The 21,853-nt window shown below is 33.2% G+C and overlaps 2 protein-coding genes and 1 long non-coding RNA gene across 3 annotated transcripts; 2 read left to right on the top strand and 1 right to left on the bottom strand.

Moving 5' to 3' along the window:
* Positions 1-61: 61 nt before the first annotated feature.
* Positions 62-2,073, top strand: LOC125053169 (protein ANTAGONIST OF LIKE HETEROCHROMATIN PROTEIN 1-like). Its single transcript, XM_047654402.1, has 2 exons — positions 62-466; positions 1,194-2,073. The coding sequence occupies exons 1-2, from the start codon at positions 173-175 to the stop codon at positions 2,067-2,069; spliced, it is 1,170 nt and encodes a 389-aa protein (XP_047510358.1). The 5' UTR covers positions 62-172; the 3' UTR covers positions 2,070-2,073.
* Positions 2,074-2,911: 838 nt separating this feature from the next.
* On the top strand, positions 2,912-3,961 carry LOC125054558. Its single transcript, XR_007117725.1, has 2 exons — positions 2,912-3,254; positions 3,376-3,961. It is a non-coding gene; the product is annotated as an uncharacterized LOC125054558 (long non-coding RNA).
* Positions 3,962-5,068: 1,107 nt separating this feature from the next.
* LOC125063207 (semaphorin-1A) lies at positions 5,069-21,250 on the bottom strand. The gene is made up of 11 exons (XM_047669510.1): positions 20,933-21,250; positions 14,155-14,291; positions 12,411-12,507; positions 11,955-12,006; positions 9,255-9,507; positions 8,955-9,148; positions 8,736-8,877; positions 7,969-8,650; positions 7,389-7,714; positions 6,913-7,102; positions 5,069-6,784 (listed from the first exon to the last, which is right to left on the bottom strand). The coding sequence occupies exons 2-11, from the start codon at positions 14,243-14,245 to the stop codon at positions 6,562-6,564; spliced, it is 2,250 nt and encodes a 749-aa protein (XP_047525466.1). The 5' UTR covers positions 14,246-14,291; positions 20,933-21,250; the 3' UTR covers positions 5,069-6,561.
* Between the last annotated feature and the right edge of the window lie 603 nt (positions 21,251-21,853).

Below are 21,853 nucleotides of genomic sequence, written 5' to 3'. Positions count from 1 at the left end.
AAGTTGTTTTTCTTCGCTAGAAGTAATAGTGTTCTGTGGTGAAAATAATGAATGACATTTGACAATACAATAATACTATGTAAATATTATTTATAATGTATTTCTTTTAATTTCTCTAAGGACTGATGGCTAATTATTAGGCTTTCATTAAAAAATTTACACAGAAAAAATTATGGATTATGATAAAGAACTTTTGATGGAGCTGTTTCTGGATGATAATGTGTCAAACATGAATAGATTGATAGTAGCTGCTGCCAATGTTATTAATGAAAATAACGAAAATATTTCTAGTATGAATGAAATAATTATGAAAGAAGATGCTAATCAAATAATAAGGACAGAAAACAGAGAATTTGTTAGGCGTTCTCTTTCTTATAGCAGTAAAAACTTTTATGAAGATATTGTAGTAAAGTATACTGATGAAGATTATGCTGAAAAATTTAAGATGAAAAAGACTACTATACAGGTACTTAGTTATGATCTATCTATAAACTCCCGCCTTGTTCCCGAAGTGGTAGGCAGAGACCACAAGTCTCCACATGCTACAGTCCAGATATACTCTCGCTTTATCCACTTTTATGACATTGAGACTGTGCATGCTCATTGGATATGGGTAAATAGTTTAAACAAGTTCAGGCAGATTTCTATATTATATTGCCCACAGTGAACTTTTTTACTTGATTGATATCATGCATTATTCTTAGATATGCTAAGTAATAAGTAAATATAATAAAAATAATATAAGTTTTTAATTCAATTATATTTAGAAACTATTGGTTTTGCTTAGGAAAGTTTAAGAAGCAACAATTATCTTTAGTATTATAATTTTTTATTATTTGAGGGTTACTGTAATTTATTTTTATTTTATTTATTTTATTCATTTATGACTTTTTTTCTGGAAGTATTTCTTTGATTAAATTAATTTAGCTAAATAAAAATAGACCTTTTAAAGATACATGTTTGCTAAGCATATTTATGTAATTTGCCTTGCTAACTAAATTCGGATAGAAGACCTAGGTACCAAATAAACTACTTGTACTAGGCATAATATTTGTGGATGTGGGTAATAATATTTATTATGAGTTAACCAATAGCTTTGTTGGTTTTATAACAATTCAAAAATCCTATATGGCTCACACTAGTTATTTATACATTTTTTCCCTGACACTACTGATTCCTTTATCTCTTTTCAGGCCCTAATTAATCACCTTCGAGAATATATAAAACCTTGCTCATCAGTTATACCTTTGGACAAGAAAGTTCACATATTTTTATGGCTTCTCACATCTGATTCTTCTTATAGTGATGTTGCTGAATTATTTGGCATGCACAAATCATCTGTAAGCTATATTTTTCATGAACTTGCCACTCTGCTATCTGAACAAAAATACCATTTTATAAATTGGCCTTCTTTGGAAGAACAGCATGTGACTAGAATCAAAGTAAATAGTAGATTTGGTTTTCCCAATTGTGTCGGCTTCATAGATGCTTGTCGCCTAAGAGTCAGGTCAAAAACAAATCAGAAGGGCAAACCAGAAATTATACTTTTACAAGCAGTATGTGATGAGACACTTATGTTTTTTGATATCCATATAGGACAGATTGGAAGTACACATAAGAATAGGGTGTATAGAGAAAGCCAGTTGGCTCATGAAATGAAAAATTTTATTGATTTTGACAACCACATATTGGGAAATTCAGAGTACAAGCTAAAAAAAAATTTGATTACACCCTTTACAAGTGATATTCCATTGACAAGTGAAGAAACAAAATTCAATGAAATACACTGGAAAGCTAGCACATATATTGGACATGCCTTTGAGATACTTAAGGATAGATTCAAGAAACTAAATTCTATTGACATAAATAAGACAGATGCCATACATACATTGATTTGTGCAGCATGTGTATTACATAACTTTGTATTATTACATGAAGGTAGTAACTACTTGAAGGAAGAAGCAGTAATTAATAATGATGGTGTAACCATAGATCCAAATTTAGTTAAGACAGCTGCAGAAAAACGTAAATTTCTCTGTAGTTATATTAATTACATGGATGGCGCATAGTGTTTTATTTGATCTTAACCATCACCAATATCACAAACAATCTGCGAAAAAAATTTGAAGATTTAAGTAGGTACTGTTACGCTGGCCATAGACGGACCGCATGTTGCAGCCGATACTGACTGCTCTAAGCGGTCGCCGCACGGCGATCTGCAGTTTCCATACTTAATTCATATCCGCAATACACGGACCGCTCGAGCAGTTCCTGAACGGTCGGAGCAGTCGCTCTGCGGTCGAGTTTCGCCGTGCGGTCGACTGCTTAGAGCTGCCGGACCCACTATACACGGACCGCTACAAGCGGTTGCTGCCAACCTCGCGCCAATCCCTCAAATAAAATGAAATACCAACTAATTCATCAAATGAAACCCTCTCAGCTGGGGATACAATGTATGGGGAGTTTTAAGGGTAAAAAACGGTTTATGTCGATTTCCGGCAAAACTAAAAGTCCTATTGAAGAAAACTAAATGGCAAAGTTGTAGGTCATAAAAAGATCTACAACTTTTGTATTTGCAATTTTTTCACATAACCTCAAAATTTATGTGAAAAATTCAAAAAACCAACTTTTTAGTTTTTTATTTCTATCTTTTACAAAAATGTATTTTTTTAAACGAAATTTGGTGAAAACTTACCTTAATATGTCCCAAATATACTGTAATTTATTTGATTTAAAATATTTATTTTTTCACCTTATTTTGAATTAATATCGAAAAAACACCCTAATTTTCAATCGAAAATTCTGACGTCAAAATTTCATCTTTTTTCTAAAAGTTGATGTGCTTTTAGTGCGTTGAAATCTCTACTTTCCTATGGTAAAAAAATATATATATATTACCATAGTTAGGGTGGGTTGTTTCAAACCATTTGCTATCGTTACTTACGTTCGTTAAAATTTGACGTCTGTCAAAGTTCATACGAGTCTTCGTATGAACTTTAACGTATGTTAACTTGTTAGCGTTGCTTCATTGTTAAAAAATGAGTTCGTCATTGTTAATGGGGTTGCCGGTTTGCGTAACGCTATTTTGACCAAATGTTTTATGGGATTTTTTTTTAGTAATAACAACATTGATAAAAACAATGTCATTTGAAACATTCTGTCAAGTTTGACATCGATGTTTATTGTTTTGTATGAAAGGATAATTTTAAAAAGTGTTTAATTTTAATATAAATAATGGAAACCTTTTCGCCAAAGTAAGTATAAAGCTATTATTTTATTATTATATTGCATGAATTGTATATGCGCAAAGTATATATATTATATTGAGAGATATAGTTAGAAGTGTATTTATTTACGTGACTCATTGACTTTCAGAGAACGTTCGGTAAATTTTGGAAAAGAAGAGAAGGACAGATTTAGAAATATAATAGAAAAACATTAACACATATTATTTCATAAAAAGACAGACAGTACTAACAATTTGCAAAAAAAAGAGGGCATGGAGTGCGATTCATGCAGAATTTAATGCCCTTTCAGATAATAAATATGAAAAAGAAATTTTTGAGTTGCGTGTTCAACATCTAAATGAGAAGAGGAAGAACGATGAAATCATTTTTAAACTACAAGAAAAAAAATAACTTACTATTAATTATACTAAAGGGATGTAAGATTGTATGAAACTGCCATTTCTAATGTAAAATGTATGAAAAGTGGTACTTATTTACCTTTACAATAAAAAATAGACTTACTATAACTTGTTTATGATCAGAATTACTTGAAACTTAGTATAAATGCTCTACAAAATAATTAAACAGTTGTGTGTATCAATGTTATAAAATAAGTGTAAAAAATAATAAAAACTGTAAAAAAATAGATTTTTAAGATGGAGTAATTCTTATGTGCATAGGCAGGCATAACTATGTAATGTTTTAATTCGGTAATAAAAAGGCATATTATTTTTGTCAAACATTTTATTTCTCCACCAAAAGCATGCAATAGCAATATATTATACAGTATATAATATGTTAATCCTTCACCATATTTCACATCCATACCATAAAATAGTTATAATCTGAAAATAAGACAGCTTTAAAATTATAATTTGAGATTTGTTTTCTTTGAAGTTAAAAATAATCTAAATATTAACATACCTTGCAAAATAATAATAATTAAACTTACATAGTCTCTATTAGAATAAAATTAAATTTACAGAAAACTAGTTTTCTGTTTGTTGTCAATGAAGTTAACTTTTGGTCTAAATTAATAAAATCTGTAGGCTGTAATTCAGTTAGTAAAGGCATATTATTTTTGTCAAATATTTTATTTCTTTACCAAAGGCATGCAATAAGCAATATAAACAGTATAGAATATGTTAGTCCTTCACCATACCACCCATACACCCACGCCATAAAAAAGTTATAATCTGAAATATAAGACATCTTTAATATTAAATTTGCAATTTATTTTTTGAAGTCAAAAATAATCGTAATATTAACATACCTTGCAAAATAATTATTAATCAAACCATCTCTAATATTAAATTCAGAGGAAACACAGTTTAGGAAGTACGAACTACGAAGTTACAAACCAAAATTTGACGATTACCAATGGTTCAAGCACTGGTTAACGTAAGCGTAACTTTTTAACGAACGTAAGCTGTCATAGATGGTGAATCAACACTTTTTTTGTCTAACGTTCGTTAGCGCCATATTTAACGGTTACGTGTCCGTCAAAATTTGTTGATGCAACCCACCCTAAATCTTCTCAGAAAATGCAAAAAATCGTATGCAGTAACGCCCAGACCCGTCATCCCCTTCCCTACTTCTCTATGAATCTTCTTTAAATTATAATAAGATGCCTATTTATTACTATTTTAAGATAACTAATATATACCTGAGTGACATTAAAAAATTTTTTTTGCCTTTAGATGGGCTAAAATTTTCGTATTTCATAGAGAAGTAGTATCTTCAATATTTTTTAAATTTTGCTTCTGTGCAGTCCAAAACGGTAAGTCCCATTTGTACTGCATTTTTCATATAAATATAAATTTAGGGTGAACTTTTCTTTCTAGGGTGAATAAAATAATGTTTGTAATTTTTAAAATTGATTTCTTTAATAAAAAGAATATAAATAATACATATTCTTGGAGTATGCAGTCATTTCAACTCATTAAAAATGTGTAGTATGAATATTATTCAACAATGTAAACACCACATAATAATTGATATGAAAAGCTCTCAAAATTATTTTATTTACTTATAATTTTAGAATTTTTCTAAGATCATTACTAATAATTTATCTAATTGGATAAATCTAAAAAAAATTTTTTTTCCAAAATGTAACTCGGGAAAAGTTCAGTATAATTAAATAAACTTTGATAGATTCACGGTGGGAACACTTCATTTTATAGATCTCTGATTTTCAGGTGGTATATTAAGCCTTTACTACAGTTTAAAAAAATATTAAAATACATTTACAGGATAGCACTGTTATTATATTATAGTATAATACAATTAACAAAATATTCAATATAGATTTTCCACTCTAAGAGGGAAGTAGTTCACGTTAAAAATTTATTGAAAAGCTATCGTAGGAGTTGCTAATTAGTCAGGTATTTGTAAATGAGTATGTGATAAAAAACATTAGGACCTCTAAAGTAATAGCTTATAAGCTTTACAAACATTCAAGTCATTAACAAGTGACTAAACATATATCATTTAATGCTTCCTAAAATATATTAGGCACTAAATTGGCAACCTACAAGGCACTATGCACTTAGCACAGCAATTTACCTATAATAACAATAACACTTTTGTTTTCCTTCAAATTAATTGATCTCCATTATATGCATTGCTTATAGCTTGTGCCATTTTTTGACGAAAATATTCAAATTTACTACGGAGCTTAGTACCTATTCATTATTTGTATCATATTTTATCTACTTCCTTCTAAATTCTATATTTTATGAAGTCCTATGATTCTAAATCTGTAACTTAGCCTTTATATACATATTTATATTTACAATAATAGCTGCGCAGCGAAGTTATGACTACACAATAATAATGATAAGGTGGAATGTGAAAAATAATGTTATAAAATTCTTAATACTGAAAAGAAAATATTTGCAACATCAATTGATATCTTCATCAATCAATTGATTACAGCTTATACAAAATTATAGCATGCGTTTTTTGTATCCTTTACATAATCTCATTTCATAAACATGTGAAAGCTGAAACACCTAATTTTATTTAATTATTAAGATATCAAGAAAATTGTCATGCTGTATAAATGATTGTACATTAAAATTAAAAATGGACCTCTGAAATGTTCGAGCTGCTATTTGAACTACCTAAGTAATATCACTAATGTTTATGTTTGCAGCTTTCGACAACAGAACTATACTGTATACTGTACAACAATATAAAATATATTTAATATTTACAAAAGTCTAATCCCCGCGATCAACATCATTTTGCAGTCCTAGCCGATCTACTCGGAACTTGGCACACATAGCAATCACTTTGTAATAGTTCCATACACTGTCTTTTGAGGTATATTTCATATATAAGTCTTTTTAACTTTTTGTAAGGTGCCGCACTTAAGATCCTTATCAAGGGATTCTGTGGAATTTCGTAGATCTAGTGCTCGGTCTTTTCCAAGTTCGATGTGTAGATTGTCTTGTTTTGCGAGTGGACACACATTCGCAACCATATTCACGTTTTTTGACCGCGGAGGAATATATCCAGAGTTCACGTTCAGAGGAGTCTCCAAGGGATTCAACCTGTAAATATACGATACATGTTAATTTTAACTTTATATTTTTGATTAAATTTTTTTGCTTCGTCTGAAAATTAAATTTATCTGTACAGAACTTTTTGTATTTGTTTTTTATTTTTATAGCATGTTTACCTATTTAAATGATTGTGTTGTTCATTGAAGGGCGAAGTGTCAGTGAAAAATGGGTGGCGAAATCTCCGAGAGAACAGGTAACCGATGACAAATCCAACCATCAGCGTGACCAGACAAGACGCAACGACAGCCGTCATCAATGCCTGAGCGCTGTAAATGTTGCCCTCGGCAGCTTCCACCGTTAGTAGATCTGTTTAATGTATACAGGTTTAATTATATTTATTAAAGATATACCTAATTGTATTTGTAGGTAACGATGTCTTTGAAAATGAAATTAAAAATAACGATTATTATTAAACTTATCCTTGAATTGTTTTTACGCAATCAGTATGTTAAATTTAAAAAGTATGTAGAGCTATAAAATTAGATTATAAAAACCTGTTGCTTTTCTTAAATATTTTAATCCAGGTTTGCATTACTTATTAATATACTAGAAATCATACCATAGCTATAAAATCATTGAATTCTATGATTACCTGTTTCATGTTTATTATTATTAACATTCTTTTCTTCGGACATAACGTTCGTTTCGACGACCTCTATGAGTATTTCATTTTGTATGTCGTCTGGTTTGTGCCGCAGATTAGATTCGGATTGTGTCGGTTTCTTAGTAGCCGGACTTCGATTACTATGTCTATCATTTGGCAGAAGAGCTGGCAATTTATTACATATATCAGTCTTTCCGTACTCTACATTTTGTAAAAATCGCTCCGGATTGGGAAATTGTCTGTTTCCAACCCATGAACACTGTTGTTGCTTTGAATCCCATGCACAGTGCGGGTCTTGCAAAGCCACACACTCCCTGTAAATAATAAACAAAATTAATTTTCACCTTGTTCTTTCTTATAGTGCCTCTCCATTACTGGAGGTTGGCCGTCAGTATCTTGAAGCGTGTCTTGGTTTTAGATGTCTAATAAATTAAAAGGACGTAGGTCTGAACGAAATTTTAATTGGTAGAGTAGGAGAAGTATGCATTCAAATGGAACCGTCAACTAGAGAAATTTGTACTTTAGGTCTGTAATTCAAAATTAAAATACTGAACGTTGAAGTTCTTACCTGCAAGACTGAACGTTCGTGCAATGTGATAAGCTGACTGCTCGTATAATATCTCCGGATGCGACGATAAGTTTTTCCGTCGTAAGAGCGACGTGCATTTGTCTAATAGGAACGCCGGGGGGTAAAACTTGCACTTCGGATATTACAGCAGTCCTAACTGGGTTTCTGCTGTATTCCTCTACACTTGCATCGAACACTCCCTCGTTTGACGCCACGTTCACAGCTTTAATGACTCTGCCGTCGTCCGTGCCGACGTACATAACATCAAATTTATTTCCGTTCATAGATTGCACTTGGGGATGAATGGCAATCGCAGAGAATCTGTACTGTAGACTTACTCTGATGAGAATCGGTCGAGCTAAAAACGATGGAACGGCTTTATCCATAAGGGGGTGCGTTTTGATGAAATTCACGGTCGAATCTGCAAGTGTTCTACTATCTTCTACGCATGATCCAGGTTGAGGATGTGGTAGTTTTTCTTTTTCAAGTGACAGCCAGTTTGAGTTCATGCTTTCCTGAGCTTTAAATGACCCATCGAATGCGTCTAATATATCTCTCATGGCAAATGCACACACAGCTGAGCCTCCTATCGCATTTTGAGGTGTAGTAAACACTGCGTACAAGATATCATTTCTATTTCCGCCATTGCCATAGATTCCATTAATAATCTCAGTAGTAGCCTCTGTAAAATAAGTAACAGAAAAAATTTTAAACTATTTTTAACTAAAAGTGTAGTGATCATATTTGATTTGCTATTATTAACTTACGTATTTCGTCAAAGTAGAATGGATATTCTCCAGGAATCGAGCAATTCAATCTAGTTTTAAGAAATGAGGTCCATCGATCGCTAAATGTGTGTGGTCCACCTTTGTCGTTTATACAAACTCTTGCTACTCTTGAATATACAGCCTGTAAAAATATCAGAGATGTTAGATTGTTTATAATATACATATACTAATACTATTACACTAGGAATTTTTACTTACTTTGCCACAGTTCATATATTCTACGGCTGTCTCGCGGTAGAAGAAGTAGACATGACTTGTTGAAGCAACAGCTCCAACGAAGGAGGGATCATTCAATAAACGTAAATCGGAATGTTCGGTTCGTACTGGTTCTCTATAAATTAATGGATCGGTTCCTGAGAAATCTGCTGCCGTTGCAGTGTACAGTTGACCATCTGTAATTTTTTTATAAGTTTATTAATCTCAATGCGCCGTATTTGAATCTCAAAGTCCTTCTAATTTCCTATATAAAAGTCAACCTATTATAACTGTCATTATCACCTGTAAATATGGCAGTGGAGTTGTGCTGTGGACTATATGGACAGCGGCCAGTTCCATCGAACTCCTCTAAATGATGATTTGGTGGATGTCGCGCGTATCTGCGACACATGGGTTTGAAAGCATTCGTCCCACATACAAGCAGCCTACCCTGGGCCCTTGCTGCAACTCGCACGTAGTTCTGGCACTCATCAGCTGATTTTCCTTTTAACTGGCATAGTTCTCTGTGCGCATCTGTTGATTGCCACTCCAGTCGCTGCAAAAAATAATAAAATATGGTCAGTTGAAATAAAAAGCTAATTTTCGCGTGGATTACACAAATGAATTAAATTACGTAGGCCCTGTTTTGTATTCGTTATTAAAGCTTAACACGAAGCGAGTGTTTTTGTAGCATATAAAGTGGAACGGTGAAAGCTGAGACAGATTTAGTTTTATTCTACAATGTAATTACTTAAAAAAGGTATCTATTTGTTTTTCATACAATATTTGACGACTCATTGGTCTAGTGGTTAGTACCCTTGACTGCGAATCCATGGGTCCCGGGTTCGATCCCCGGCTGAGACGAACATCGATGTGATGAATTTGGTGTTGTGCTTAGGTCTTGGGTGTTTAAATATGTATTTATATGTATATCTATCTATAATATGTATGTATATCCGTTGCCTTAGCATGAGACTAGGTCAATTGGTGTGAATTGTCTTTAAAAAAAAAAAAAAAAACAATCATTTCATTAATTATATTCAAATTAAATGACTGACAGGGTGGTGGTAATGGGAAGGTGTAACTGCTAAATACAAGTTTAAGTCGAGACGGAAATTAAATTCGTAAAATAGTATATATTATATTTACGCAGGTACTTAAATAAAACTGCTGAAGAGAATGGAAGTATGCCAAATGTATGTATACGTGTTAAATTTCACATGCGTAGATGTTAAGTCGAAATTCCTTAAACTTTAGTGACGGTTGTGCAATTTGATGGAGTGTAACAATCATTTTCATATAACGTGACTCGGTTATTCCATCAACCGATTGCGCAGGCATCATGGCGATATCGCTTCTTTACTCTATAGAACAGCTCTAAGTCTCTAACGTTCCGTCTTATAATATATTATATTTAATGCGTCGCGTTTAGATCTATGCTACGTGTGGGACGCTAAAGAATGTAAAATCATAGAGTCGAGATACGTCCATTGGAATATGAAAGGAAATATTAACATAATATAAAAAGATTATAATAAAAACTTCTATTTTCAAATTATCGCCAGTGAAGCATATCACAAACGTGTTATTTATAAATACGCTGACAGTAATGTCATCAAAAATTCTGCGATTTTGTATATTACTGTCGCCGCACACGGGCCACACGCCACAGCCACAAACGCCGCCACGAGAAGCTAGAAGCGGCTACAAAGGTAGCTGAAGCGCGCGACAGCTACTTGTGGCCGGTGGTCGACACTTGCGGTCGGTGGCTGCTACTTTTTTTAACCCTTGCCTGCAGTATCATAATGGACTTTGACGAAGAAGGTTTAATTGCGCTACTTTTGATAAAAAGACGTCGTCGTAGAAGTCAAAACCGTAGTTATTGGATACACAGAAAGACATTAAATATCCCCTCACCACGACAGGTCGGTAATCGACAACCATTGAACTATACATTATGAAGCATTTGGCCTCAGTGAAAATATGATGAGGCCATATTCTGCAAAATATTTGGACTTAGACAAAAAAGTTTTCAATTATAGGTTAAGCCGTGCCAGACATTGCATTGAGTGTACCTTCGGCGTACTAGCAAACAAATGGAGAATATTACATCGCCTATTAAACACTTCTGTTCATTTCTCAGAAGACATTGTGAAATCTTGTTGCATTTTGCACAACTTTATTCGCAAAAAGGATGGTTTCAATTTTCGTCACACTTTGAAAATAGTGGGACTCGAAAATATACAAAATACAGGCTGGCCAGTAACACGAGATTTCTTCCCAGGCCTTCACTTTTTCTCCAGTATTACTAAAACTATCACTTTTTGAATCCCAAATCGCTGGACGGGATTGTATCTCTGATATAAATAATTCTATATCCATATTTATCTACCTATATGAAACACAGACTACGTGCGTGCGTTACCGTCGACTTCAGGTTAACTGAGGTAAGGGAGAGAGGGGCGCGGAATCGCGTGAGTGGCGTGTGGCGGCTTTTTGTGTCGGCGTTTAGTGGCCGGTGCGAGCCACAAGAAGCAAGCTGCGACGATTTGTAGCGTGTGGCCGCCACCGGCGCCACCGTGTGCGGCGAGTCCATATAAAATGTATGAAAATTACAGGAAATATGCCAGTGGCGGCGTTTTGTGGTTGTGGCCGGTGGCCCATGTGCGGGGACCCTTAAGTACGCACGTTTTGTTGTACACCGGAAATAAATTTAATGTAACATAGACACCAGTATGACTTGCGAGACAGAATACACTTCGGTGATATCAGGATACACAGAGTTGCTGTTTGTATTTGCACAAGATTAGAGACATAAACCAGCAGCTAAGTGCCGGCTTTACTTGTCACCTAGATTGCAAACTGAGCAAAATTAATGTCAGCCTTTGAGCCTTTGAAGTGTAAATGATAATAATATTATGTCATAGTACTTGGATACGTCACTAGTATAGGCCCTGATGCTTGCATTTATATATAAATTTATGACAAATGTTTATTACATACCTGATCAATATTTTCAGAGAGATCATATAAGCTTAAATTATACACCGTACTCCTGAAAAAGAAACATTAAAATTTTAACTACAAAATTAGTAAAATATTAGTCTATGTATATTAAACATTCTTGACCATATCGTGTATTTAAAATCAACTCAATAGAAATTCCAATAAAGGCATTCGATATAGGCAATTATGTAAAAACAACGAGAACATTTCAATACAGATGCACAAAAGTGGTTTCGCGCAGCTGCTCGGTAAGAATAATATTTAGTCTTTGAATAGACATTGGTATTTGAAATATTCGTGGGCATATTGAAAACATTGGGAAACCGCTCCTTAACTTCCCGATAAGCCAAATGTGCATGCATTTTATAATTTGGCTTATAAAATTTTGGAGTAGGTACTGAAACAAACAGTACAATAATTTAGATTTTACTTGATAATATTTGATAAACTCACCTTCCTCCTACCAATAGTGAGAAGTCATCTCTGTCTAAAATGCGGAAGTGGTTTGGTCCAGTTGTATTACCCGCAAACTGTTCAGAAGTTTCATCGCCTGTAACAAAGCGATTTATTAAGGATGATGTTACTTTATAGTAACTTTAATGTAGACATCCTAAATCTTTACTCTACCGTAAAGTAAACTTAGAAAATACAAAAGCATTTTTTATTGCGTAAACTTTTATTTATGCCCCCATATTGTGTTTAACAATAGAAATAAATAACATACATAGAAAGTCCTAAAATGACACCTACCAATAAGTCCATAGTTATTTATAATGATTGTGAAATTCATACAATTCAAAGGCTTGTTAATTATTTGCTCAGTAAATGAACAAGTTAATAGACCATGTGTGTGCAGTTGGCCTGCAACAGTCTAACCATATTATTTGGATTCAGTTACAGTATTGCATGTTTCGCTTAGGGTTGCCAATATTACGCCTCATTGATTTGGCACGCATAGTTTATTGCCCTCCCAGTTGACTGCTCTGGAAGTTCATATCCAAATAAAACGTGCCAATACTGTTGCAATATCACAGTTTTGGTAATAGTGTGTAGTTTTTATTCAACAACAATAAATTTTTAAATTAAAAGTTTTTATTACATGTTTCATAGTTTTTGTTAATGTCAAATCGTTTGATATACAGTAGAACCTCGTTAAGTCGAACCTCGATAAGTCAAAAACCTCCAAATCTCGAAAAAATGTTTTGTTCCCTTCCCTTAAAACACCAAAACCTCCATTACTTGAAATCTTGACCCTCTGTTAATCGAAATAATCTCCGAGTCCCTCCAAGCCATTTTGGTACATATTTTCACTCTATAACTCGAAAAATTAAATTTGACCTCTGTATCTCGAACATAGGAACGTTTTATTTTACAACCTTTACAACTTGATCATTTGGAATTAATTATCTCTATTGTTCATAGTGTAATAAACCTCAAACTCTTTATGTCGAATCAAAATCCGCCTAAGTCGAAATCCTCCATAAGTTGAAAACTCTATAACTCGAATTTTTTGGCGTCTCCCTTGATGTTCGACTTATAGAGGTTCTACTGTATCAGGTTATTAAAAGTATCTGGCATGTATGTTTAAACTATGTTGAACGCAATAAACCACACAAAATGTTGCTTAAATAAAATGACTTTAAATTAATAATACACGTTCGTAGGGGCTCTTATAAGTTCAGTATATCGAGTTGATAACTTTATATAGGTTAAAAACCCCACTTATCCACGTCTCGGCAGTAACAATACATCCATTGTATGGCGTTAAAATAACAATGAAAGATTTCGATTTCATAACAATTGGGTGTAGTTCTCACGTGTCAATCAGAGACATTCTAGTTAATATGTTTATCCTACGCAATAATAGAATGATTAATCTACATAAGTAATACGTACTATGTAGTGCGTATTGCAGAATTTGGGTAAGCGTGGCGCGCTAAAGTTAGGTTATGGCCTAAGAAATCGGTTCAACTCATGCATAATGTAGGTCATCATGATAACTTTATAAACATTTAAATACTGCGGAACTTATCGTACTGGTTTCTACCTTCTGTCTCTGGTATTTTGAATCCACGTTCAGATTATATTTTCGTAATAAGCTTCTTCGCTTAATATAGGTGTGTTTTAAAATATTCAATATTTCGTAATATGTGAATTTCAATCTATCAAATTCCTTCAATTAATAGATACAACTTACCATATTTGACATGGATTCGGGCATTTGCATCGGGCATCCATGCTTGTGCTGTGGACGCTAGAAGAACCAAGACCGCGCGAGCGACGGCCATTTTGGTTTAGTAAGAAGCTCTTATTGGCTCCATCCTTTTGAACAGTCTGTAACAAATGTATCACCCTTTTAAATGTCTGAAGGTTTAATCATGAAATTGTCTTATAAATAATTCAAAGACTGCCTCTGATGTTTGCTGGATAGGGTTATCCTTCGTTGAATGTATTACGCCTCATTCGATCGAAACTCACATACATTATGCAGTTTTTAGAATTATACTAAGCAGGGAACGAAGGAATTGATATTATAATTCTGAAAATGCATTTCCACTTTTCCATATAAAATATATGGAAAAGTGGAAATGCATAAATCACCGTGCAAGGTGCTTTTCGCACTAAAATGTCATATTTATCGGAATATATCAAGTAGGTGGGCTTGTGATAAGTATTTATCATTAGCTGAACGCGAACACAAATACACCTATTACATGATAATAGCAATAATTCTTTGTTAATGCGAAGAGTAATTACAAACTCTTAGTAAAAACTTTGATAATTAAAGGAATTTTTTCATTTACGTCATCTGAAAGAAGAAAATCTTATTTTAATTACGAATATAATAATGCGTACATTATTACCATGTGAACTTCGTTGTACCTACCATCTGACCATATGAAGCACGCAATATGCATCCGTGCACGTCAGTCAGGATTCGCATTCGAGTTTTTTACATCTATTCTTGTAATCGTGAGAACCTATGCTCGCTTTTTTCAATTTAATGTGAATTTCTACCTGCTACTGCTTTGTGATATTACTCTTCATCGTTAGCAGTAACGTTATAAAATTAAGCGTGATTAGAGGCCCTATATGTCATGATTATCAAGTCATATAATATTCTTTGTATTCATAAACGTGTATATTATAATCAATACGTCGGGTCAGACTTAATGACGCCGTTCCGCGCAATATTTATGTACTGAATCATACATAGAGTAAATGATAATAATGTGCGCGGTAAAGGTCACATGTTCCCTAATGCAATAATGTAATTTAAAATGTTTGTTATGAATAGAAAGGGTAGGGAAACAACCGTAACAGAAGGCGTGCGTTCGGACTATAGCGCACAGATGTTGTAACCAAAATTATATAAGTGCAGGGCTGATTGCCACTATAGAGAAATACGTTTTGACTCAACTATACAAGTATATTTTGAGTTTACAATCTGTGTTTTTTTAGCAAATGGCACATTAGTTATAGTTATAGCACAGATTATTGTTTTTCGATGCTAAACGTTTACTAATGCGATTTGTATGTTTCGAGTAAACTATGGGGTAACAAATTCAAAATTAATGTTTTTATGTTGAGTGTACGCCAGGGTAAAACACAGAGGAAATGATTTGCTCTGGGTCCAGAGAGGCCATAATCACGATGAATGCTGTAAGTGTTTCAATGTCCCTAATGTTAAATGCCGTCATTTATATAATGAGTTGTGTAACATGCACGATTCTTTTTAGCCTTGTGCTCGGTTAAAACTAACGAGAGAGTGGGCGTCAACGAGCTGATTATAATTTAGCTTAACACTGCCAGTACTTAGGTAAGTCGCCTACAAATACCGACGACCGCGAACATGTAATTTATCGAAGGATCTCGTGGCACAAATTACTTGGTTAAATAAACGAATGGTTATTGAACATTCAGTTCCTTTGAGCTTGTGTTTTGTGTATTTAAATTAAAAGCATGTTATGGTATAGATAAAATCATACGTGTAAAGAGTCATACAACGTTAACATATAAGGAATATCGCTGTTAAATAGATGTTTTCTCTTACTGATAAAAAGGTTTAAAGTTCTTTTTATTTTTCTTTTAATGTGAAACAAAATTTATAACAAATCGCCTGGTATTTTTTTATTTCTTAACAGTTGCCTACTAAGGACAAAATTATATATATGTGTTTTTCGTTAAATAATTCGTTGCTGTTTGTTATCGATTTTTTAGGAAATAAAAGAATAACGAACGAAGTACGATGCATAAGAACATTGTATGAAATTAATTATTCTTACAACGAGTTCTCTGCAAGCAACGACATCTGCTATGAAGCGTAATAGCAAAACTAATAAAATATACGACGCTTCGCTTACTGGCATCGAATACATAATGATATGGAATAAAACAATGTGAAAAAATATCAAGGATATCTAGGAATGTATACTTGTGGTTGTACATCATTAATGATATATCTTATATTTCTTTACCGATTTCGATATTGAGTTTAGACTAAGTAACAAGTCTCTTGGTTATTTCGTTCTCTTTGTGATTCAATTTTAGAAATGCTTAATCAAATTACGCATGTCTACAATACTACACATAAAAAGATTTTATTTACTAAGAAGATTAAAAAGATTCTTAACGATCGCTAGGCATAATAACTTGTGCGCAGATAATTCTAAAAATAAAATTTTGTTCTCTTTACCGCCTCATCGAAAGTGTTTTAATTGTTTAATACGTCATTATGGCTTCTTAACCGGATTAGTAAGGATGCGTGTAGTGTGTTCCAGATAGGGCTGTTATTACGTAGATGCGGTTGACATACGAGCCTCGGGCTAGCCGTAGTGGTCGACAAAATCCCACGAGACTCGGGAAGCTGCGGTTATATATATTTTCTTTTATTTTCCGTGAATTATGGGAAAAGTATTGCAGTATATTTTTTAATCTAACATTTAACAATAAAGAAATAACTTGTAGTTTACAAATAAGTCAAATCAGATGTGGTCGTTTAACTTTGACGTTTCATCATGACCTGTCAACGTCATCTATCAGTGTACAGATGGAAATTTAAATATGTTCTGGAATGCGGTCCCGAGAGAGACAAATGGAGAATTATACTCAGTAATTTTCGGTAACTCGTTATAGTTAATGCGGTCCACTCATAAGTACAAATTACGTAAATACATAATGCAGTAATAGTAATACAAATTACCATGCTTCATTACTCAAATGTAGTTTTGTAGAGCGTTGTTCGTTTCTAAATTATCAAATGAATTTAGTTACGCATATTCAATTAGTCATAGTTTTTTTGTTAAGTATTATTATTGTTAACTTATTAGTCTAATAGGTAGGTTAATGGCATAACAAATTTAAAAATGTTATTATTTATTATTAATAATGGGATTTGTTATCCAGATTTTTTATATATTAAAATTACATAATAAAGAATGGAACCAGTAACATAACCTCTACAATTAGAGTTTGGAGTTGATTAGAATAAGAAATGTTTTAATGGAGATAAATTAATCAAACGAATTAGGAAGTAGGTATAGAATTAATGAAATGATGATTTTTTTAAAATCTATTTACGTGATAAGTTAATAAATAATATTAAAGTAAGAAAGCATACTTTTTAGCGTTTTAATATCTCAAAGAAACTTGAAGTCTTGAAATATAATATATGTAGTTATAATCATATAGTGTTGTATGAGCGTATGACGCATGCGTTGCGCAGGACATCAGATAATGTCATTCATTCATTAAAATGTAAGTTCGTAATGATTTTACAACTTCCATTTATAACAGAGGAACTTGTTTTATTTGATTTATTGTCTTTGAAATACTGCATCTATGAATAGACGTCTGCTTAGGCTCGTTATGAATGTCTAATATTTAGATAACATTAACAGTTTCTAGTTCAGTTTTGTACGGATGAAGGAACACATTCAAAAGAAATTCGACTTATATATATTTTCGTTTGCTTTACAAACCTTAATATTCCATCCGTTTTCTGTTCGAAGTATTTAATATGTAAAATATATAGTTTTAAAGCTCGCAATAAAAATACCCAAAAATAATATAAATTTTTCATGTCCAATTCATATCTTATAGTATCTCTGAACTCATGTAACCTTACTAAGGTGTATTAGCAAAAGCAAATAAATATTAAATATTGTATTATCTGTTTATATGTATTAATATTATTGTTTATCTACGAGCTTGATTTGATAAAACGAATATTATAGAAACAGTTTTATCAATAGGTGTAGGTATCTGTATTTAGGTGAAAGTAACGCTAATTGTAAGTTCTGTGAGGTTAAGTCGTTATTTAACATTTAAAATTAGAACGACGCTTGAATAGAGTATAATTGCAGGTCACAAACATGAACCACTAGCCTATTTTACACTACATTTATTTCGTTTAAATATAATGCAAATAAGAGCGTTTTATATGCTGTATGCTTCGGACGGATTGCGAATTTGTAAATCCCTGAAATAGAACACAATTAGTGACTCCCTCAGTCGCTTTTCGGGCGCTGTTCTTTAGTGACAGGAAATTTTTATAAAGATTTTCAAAGCCTATGTAACAGAATACTTTGGCTGCATTTAATGTAATAAAAAGTGGCCTCGGTCTTAGCCTTAAATTTCTGTATCAATTTTGTTTTTAGTACCAGTGGTAACCTAGCCGCTAGATTCCTGGTAGAGGTATGAATACTACAATATTCGGCAATATTCTTGAAACCTTCGATTATTTAATAGTTATTTATAAAATTTTAGTAACTTTCTTGCTTAAACCCAAATGCAATATGGTCCTAATTTCGAAACTTTGATTCCTTTGTCTCGTCATAAATGTAATAAAAAATATTCTGATAATAAAACAAAGGTTTTTATCAGTTTAAATAAATAACACTTATCAGAAATGATAAGTACTTAACTATACATACAGACTTTATGGGTCATTTTAAATTACCTACCAATTACGTACTTCAGTAGGTAAAATCACTGCATACAAAGTAAACTATAATTAAACTATTGACGACATCATCGAATCGATCGAAATCGCTTTTGCATTGACCACGAAAATAATGAAGTCACGTCGCTCATGGACACCACAGACAATACCATTTGGTTCGCGGGTGTGCTGTCGGCCTTTAAAGATACAAAAACCGAAGCATTAAGGTGAGTGAGTGTTAATTACTATTTACGCGGATACCTTGTCATTTAGGGCGTAATTAGGTTAGAAATAGGCACGTTGATTTTTAGTCATTGGTTTTTATGACATACGATCGCGTGTCATAGAACATACATACATATAAGGAAAACAAAATTACAACACGGCAATGGCATCGAGTAGATATATGCTTCGTGTCTTTCAAGTTACAATAAAATGCTGGCACAGCTTTTATAATCTTCATTGGTTTTGTTTGTTTTTGTTCAAAGAAGCCATTATAGGTGGTCTAAAGCCAAAACGAACAAATCTTAATATATATATTTCTTGTGTGCGTGTGTATGTGACTGAACTCCTCCTAAACGACTGGACCGATTTTGATGAAATTTTTTGTGTGTGTTCAAGGGGATCTGGGAATGGTTTAGATTCACAAATCAGCCCGGCAGATGGCACTGCAGTCGGTACTTTCATACTTTGCTTAATATCCTAATCGCTTTAAATATCATGCAGTGTCCTGCATGATATTTAAATCGTCTAATTTTATCCGGCCGATATTTAATCGGCCCCACGTCTGTGGGGTCCACTAGTATATACGTAAATTTGTAACGCTACCTTATACGTTGGAAATGCTTTAAAAAGATATTACAGGGTTCAGACAGGTAAAGGTTAACATTTTACTCTGAGTTCGCTTATTTTACAAGCAATGACATTATACTTTTTCATCACTGGTACAATATTTTCAATACATAAAAGATAATATAAATTTCTCTAAAAGTTTACAAACTTTACTTTTTCAATAGTCTAATTGTTTAAAACAAATCATGAGCAAAGGCTAAGGGTATCCTATAATAGTTAAAGTCGAACAAAAACTTTTGTGCTCCAAAGTGTTCGGTTTACCCCGTGGAGCGTTCACTGCGCCTCGCTGCGTGATGCGTCCCTCTGCAACGGTCCCAATTGCTGTTGTAAGGTGACCATAATATATGACCATTACAAGATTGTTATATATTTTTACATGGCTTATGATTGTGGATAGCAATTTCACTTAAGGTCTAGTCTTTATCAAAACTTCGGTGAATAAAGTAATAAAAAATAATGTAGTGGTGCTTGCTCTTGTCATAAAGTGGGATAAGAAATATTTTTTAATATTCACACAATAGTGAATTTTTTAATATTTTTGACGTGACAACGTCTTATAATTCGATAGAGCCGGCTGCACGCACGAAAAAACATGACGTACGCGTTCCATTTAAGGCTTGAAGCGCAAGCGAGAGCGCGGAACGAGCGACAAAGAGGCACAATCTGCCTCCACGTTCGGAAGCGTTCGTTCGTTAAAAATTTACATAATTGTAATTATGCGTACAAATAAATGTAACTTGATCAATTCAATTATGATTTCCATTTACCTCCTTCTCTATACCCATACAAAATATCTATCAAACAAATAAAATTAAAATTTTCTTTTGAAAAATGCAACCATTCCATCAGTATTTTCTTATGACGTTGTCACGTTCAACTATCGTACCGACTTTACAGATAACTAGTGTACGAAACAGCAATTATATAAAAACCCGATGTGTAAATGATGTAATGAATAATTAACATCCATAAAAAATAACAATACATGTTACTCCGTCTTTTTTCCGGGTAACCGCGGCGTATTATATAATCTTACACATTTTATCCATTGAATCCATACAGCAGTGTTAACCTAGCCAGTGTCAACAATGCCCGCTCTCCTTGCTACCCTACAGCTAGGGCTTTTTGTAACGTGTCTTGCTCCACTCTACAATATTTATGGCGAACTATGTGGACTTACCGTTTGAATTTTTAATTCACCGCTGTAAATAATCCAAAGACAACTGTATCACTGTTTTTAGCTCACAGGTCATCGCATCGTTAGTAAAATTATCACTCGCACAAATTAACACTGTTCTCTTTTCATATAAATGGTTCACCAACCACATCAATATAACTCGTATAACTCCGAGATCACAAAGTAGTAACCGGTTCTAAAGTAGGTGTAGACTTAGCTTGTGTTGTTTACACTGAACGCGCTGTCGACGTGGTTCAAAATACGGACGCACCAACGTACACTCGCGACGCACACGAAACCGGCACTGGCTTGCCCGCTACTCTACGAGCGTGAGTCATTAACACTTCTAGCTAAGCAAGCGCTTGAATGCTAGTAACACTACAAATACATTCACAAATTGAATAGGCGTCAGTATTATAATATACGAGTTATATTGTCACCAAGATTGTTCGTTTATTGTAAATCGAATTATGTGATTTTGGTTACCAAATAATCAAAGGTTTATATAAATATAAATAACGCGAACAGTAATATGAATAACTAACTCATTATATCCAAGATTATCATTTCTATAATGGAATGGATTGATGTAGGTATCAAAATGATATCCAAAAATGCAACTTCTTAAATAGTATAGCTAACAAAAACTATTAACCATTAATAAGATGCAGAATAAATATTTAAAGAAACTTATAAATGCGGTACCTATTTTGTATTATAAATTTAATATTCTTTTCTAGTCGTTTGATTATAATAACTTCGGATACAGCGCTAAGTGCGCTTAGTTCGTTTAAAGTCCGAGAGACGCGGGCTCCCCGCTCTCCTGTGAAACTTTGTTTCGAATCTTAACTCGCCCGACTAGCTTTTCTATCTCTTTTATTCTTTAACAACATGCGCGTGCGCCGTTGCCACGTTTACCTTTCA

Source organism: Pieris napi, chromosome 1 (genome assembly GCF_905475465.1).
Source record: "Pieris napi chromosome 1, ilPieNapi1.2, whole genome shotgun sequence".
NCBI lineage: Eukaryota > Metazoa > Arthropoda > Insecta > Lepidoptera > Pieridae > Pieris > Pieris napi.
Note: the sequence above shows the minus strand (reverse complement) of the source record. Positions and strands in the feature narration are given on the sequence as shown.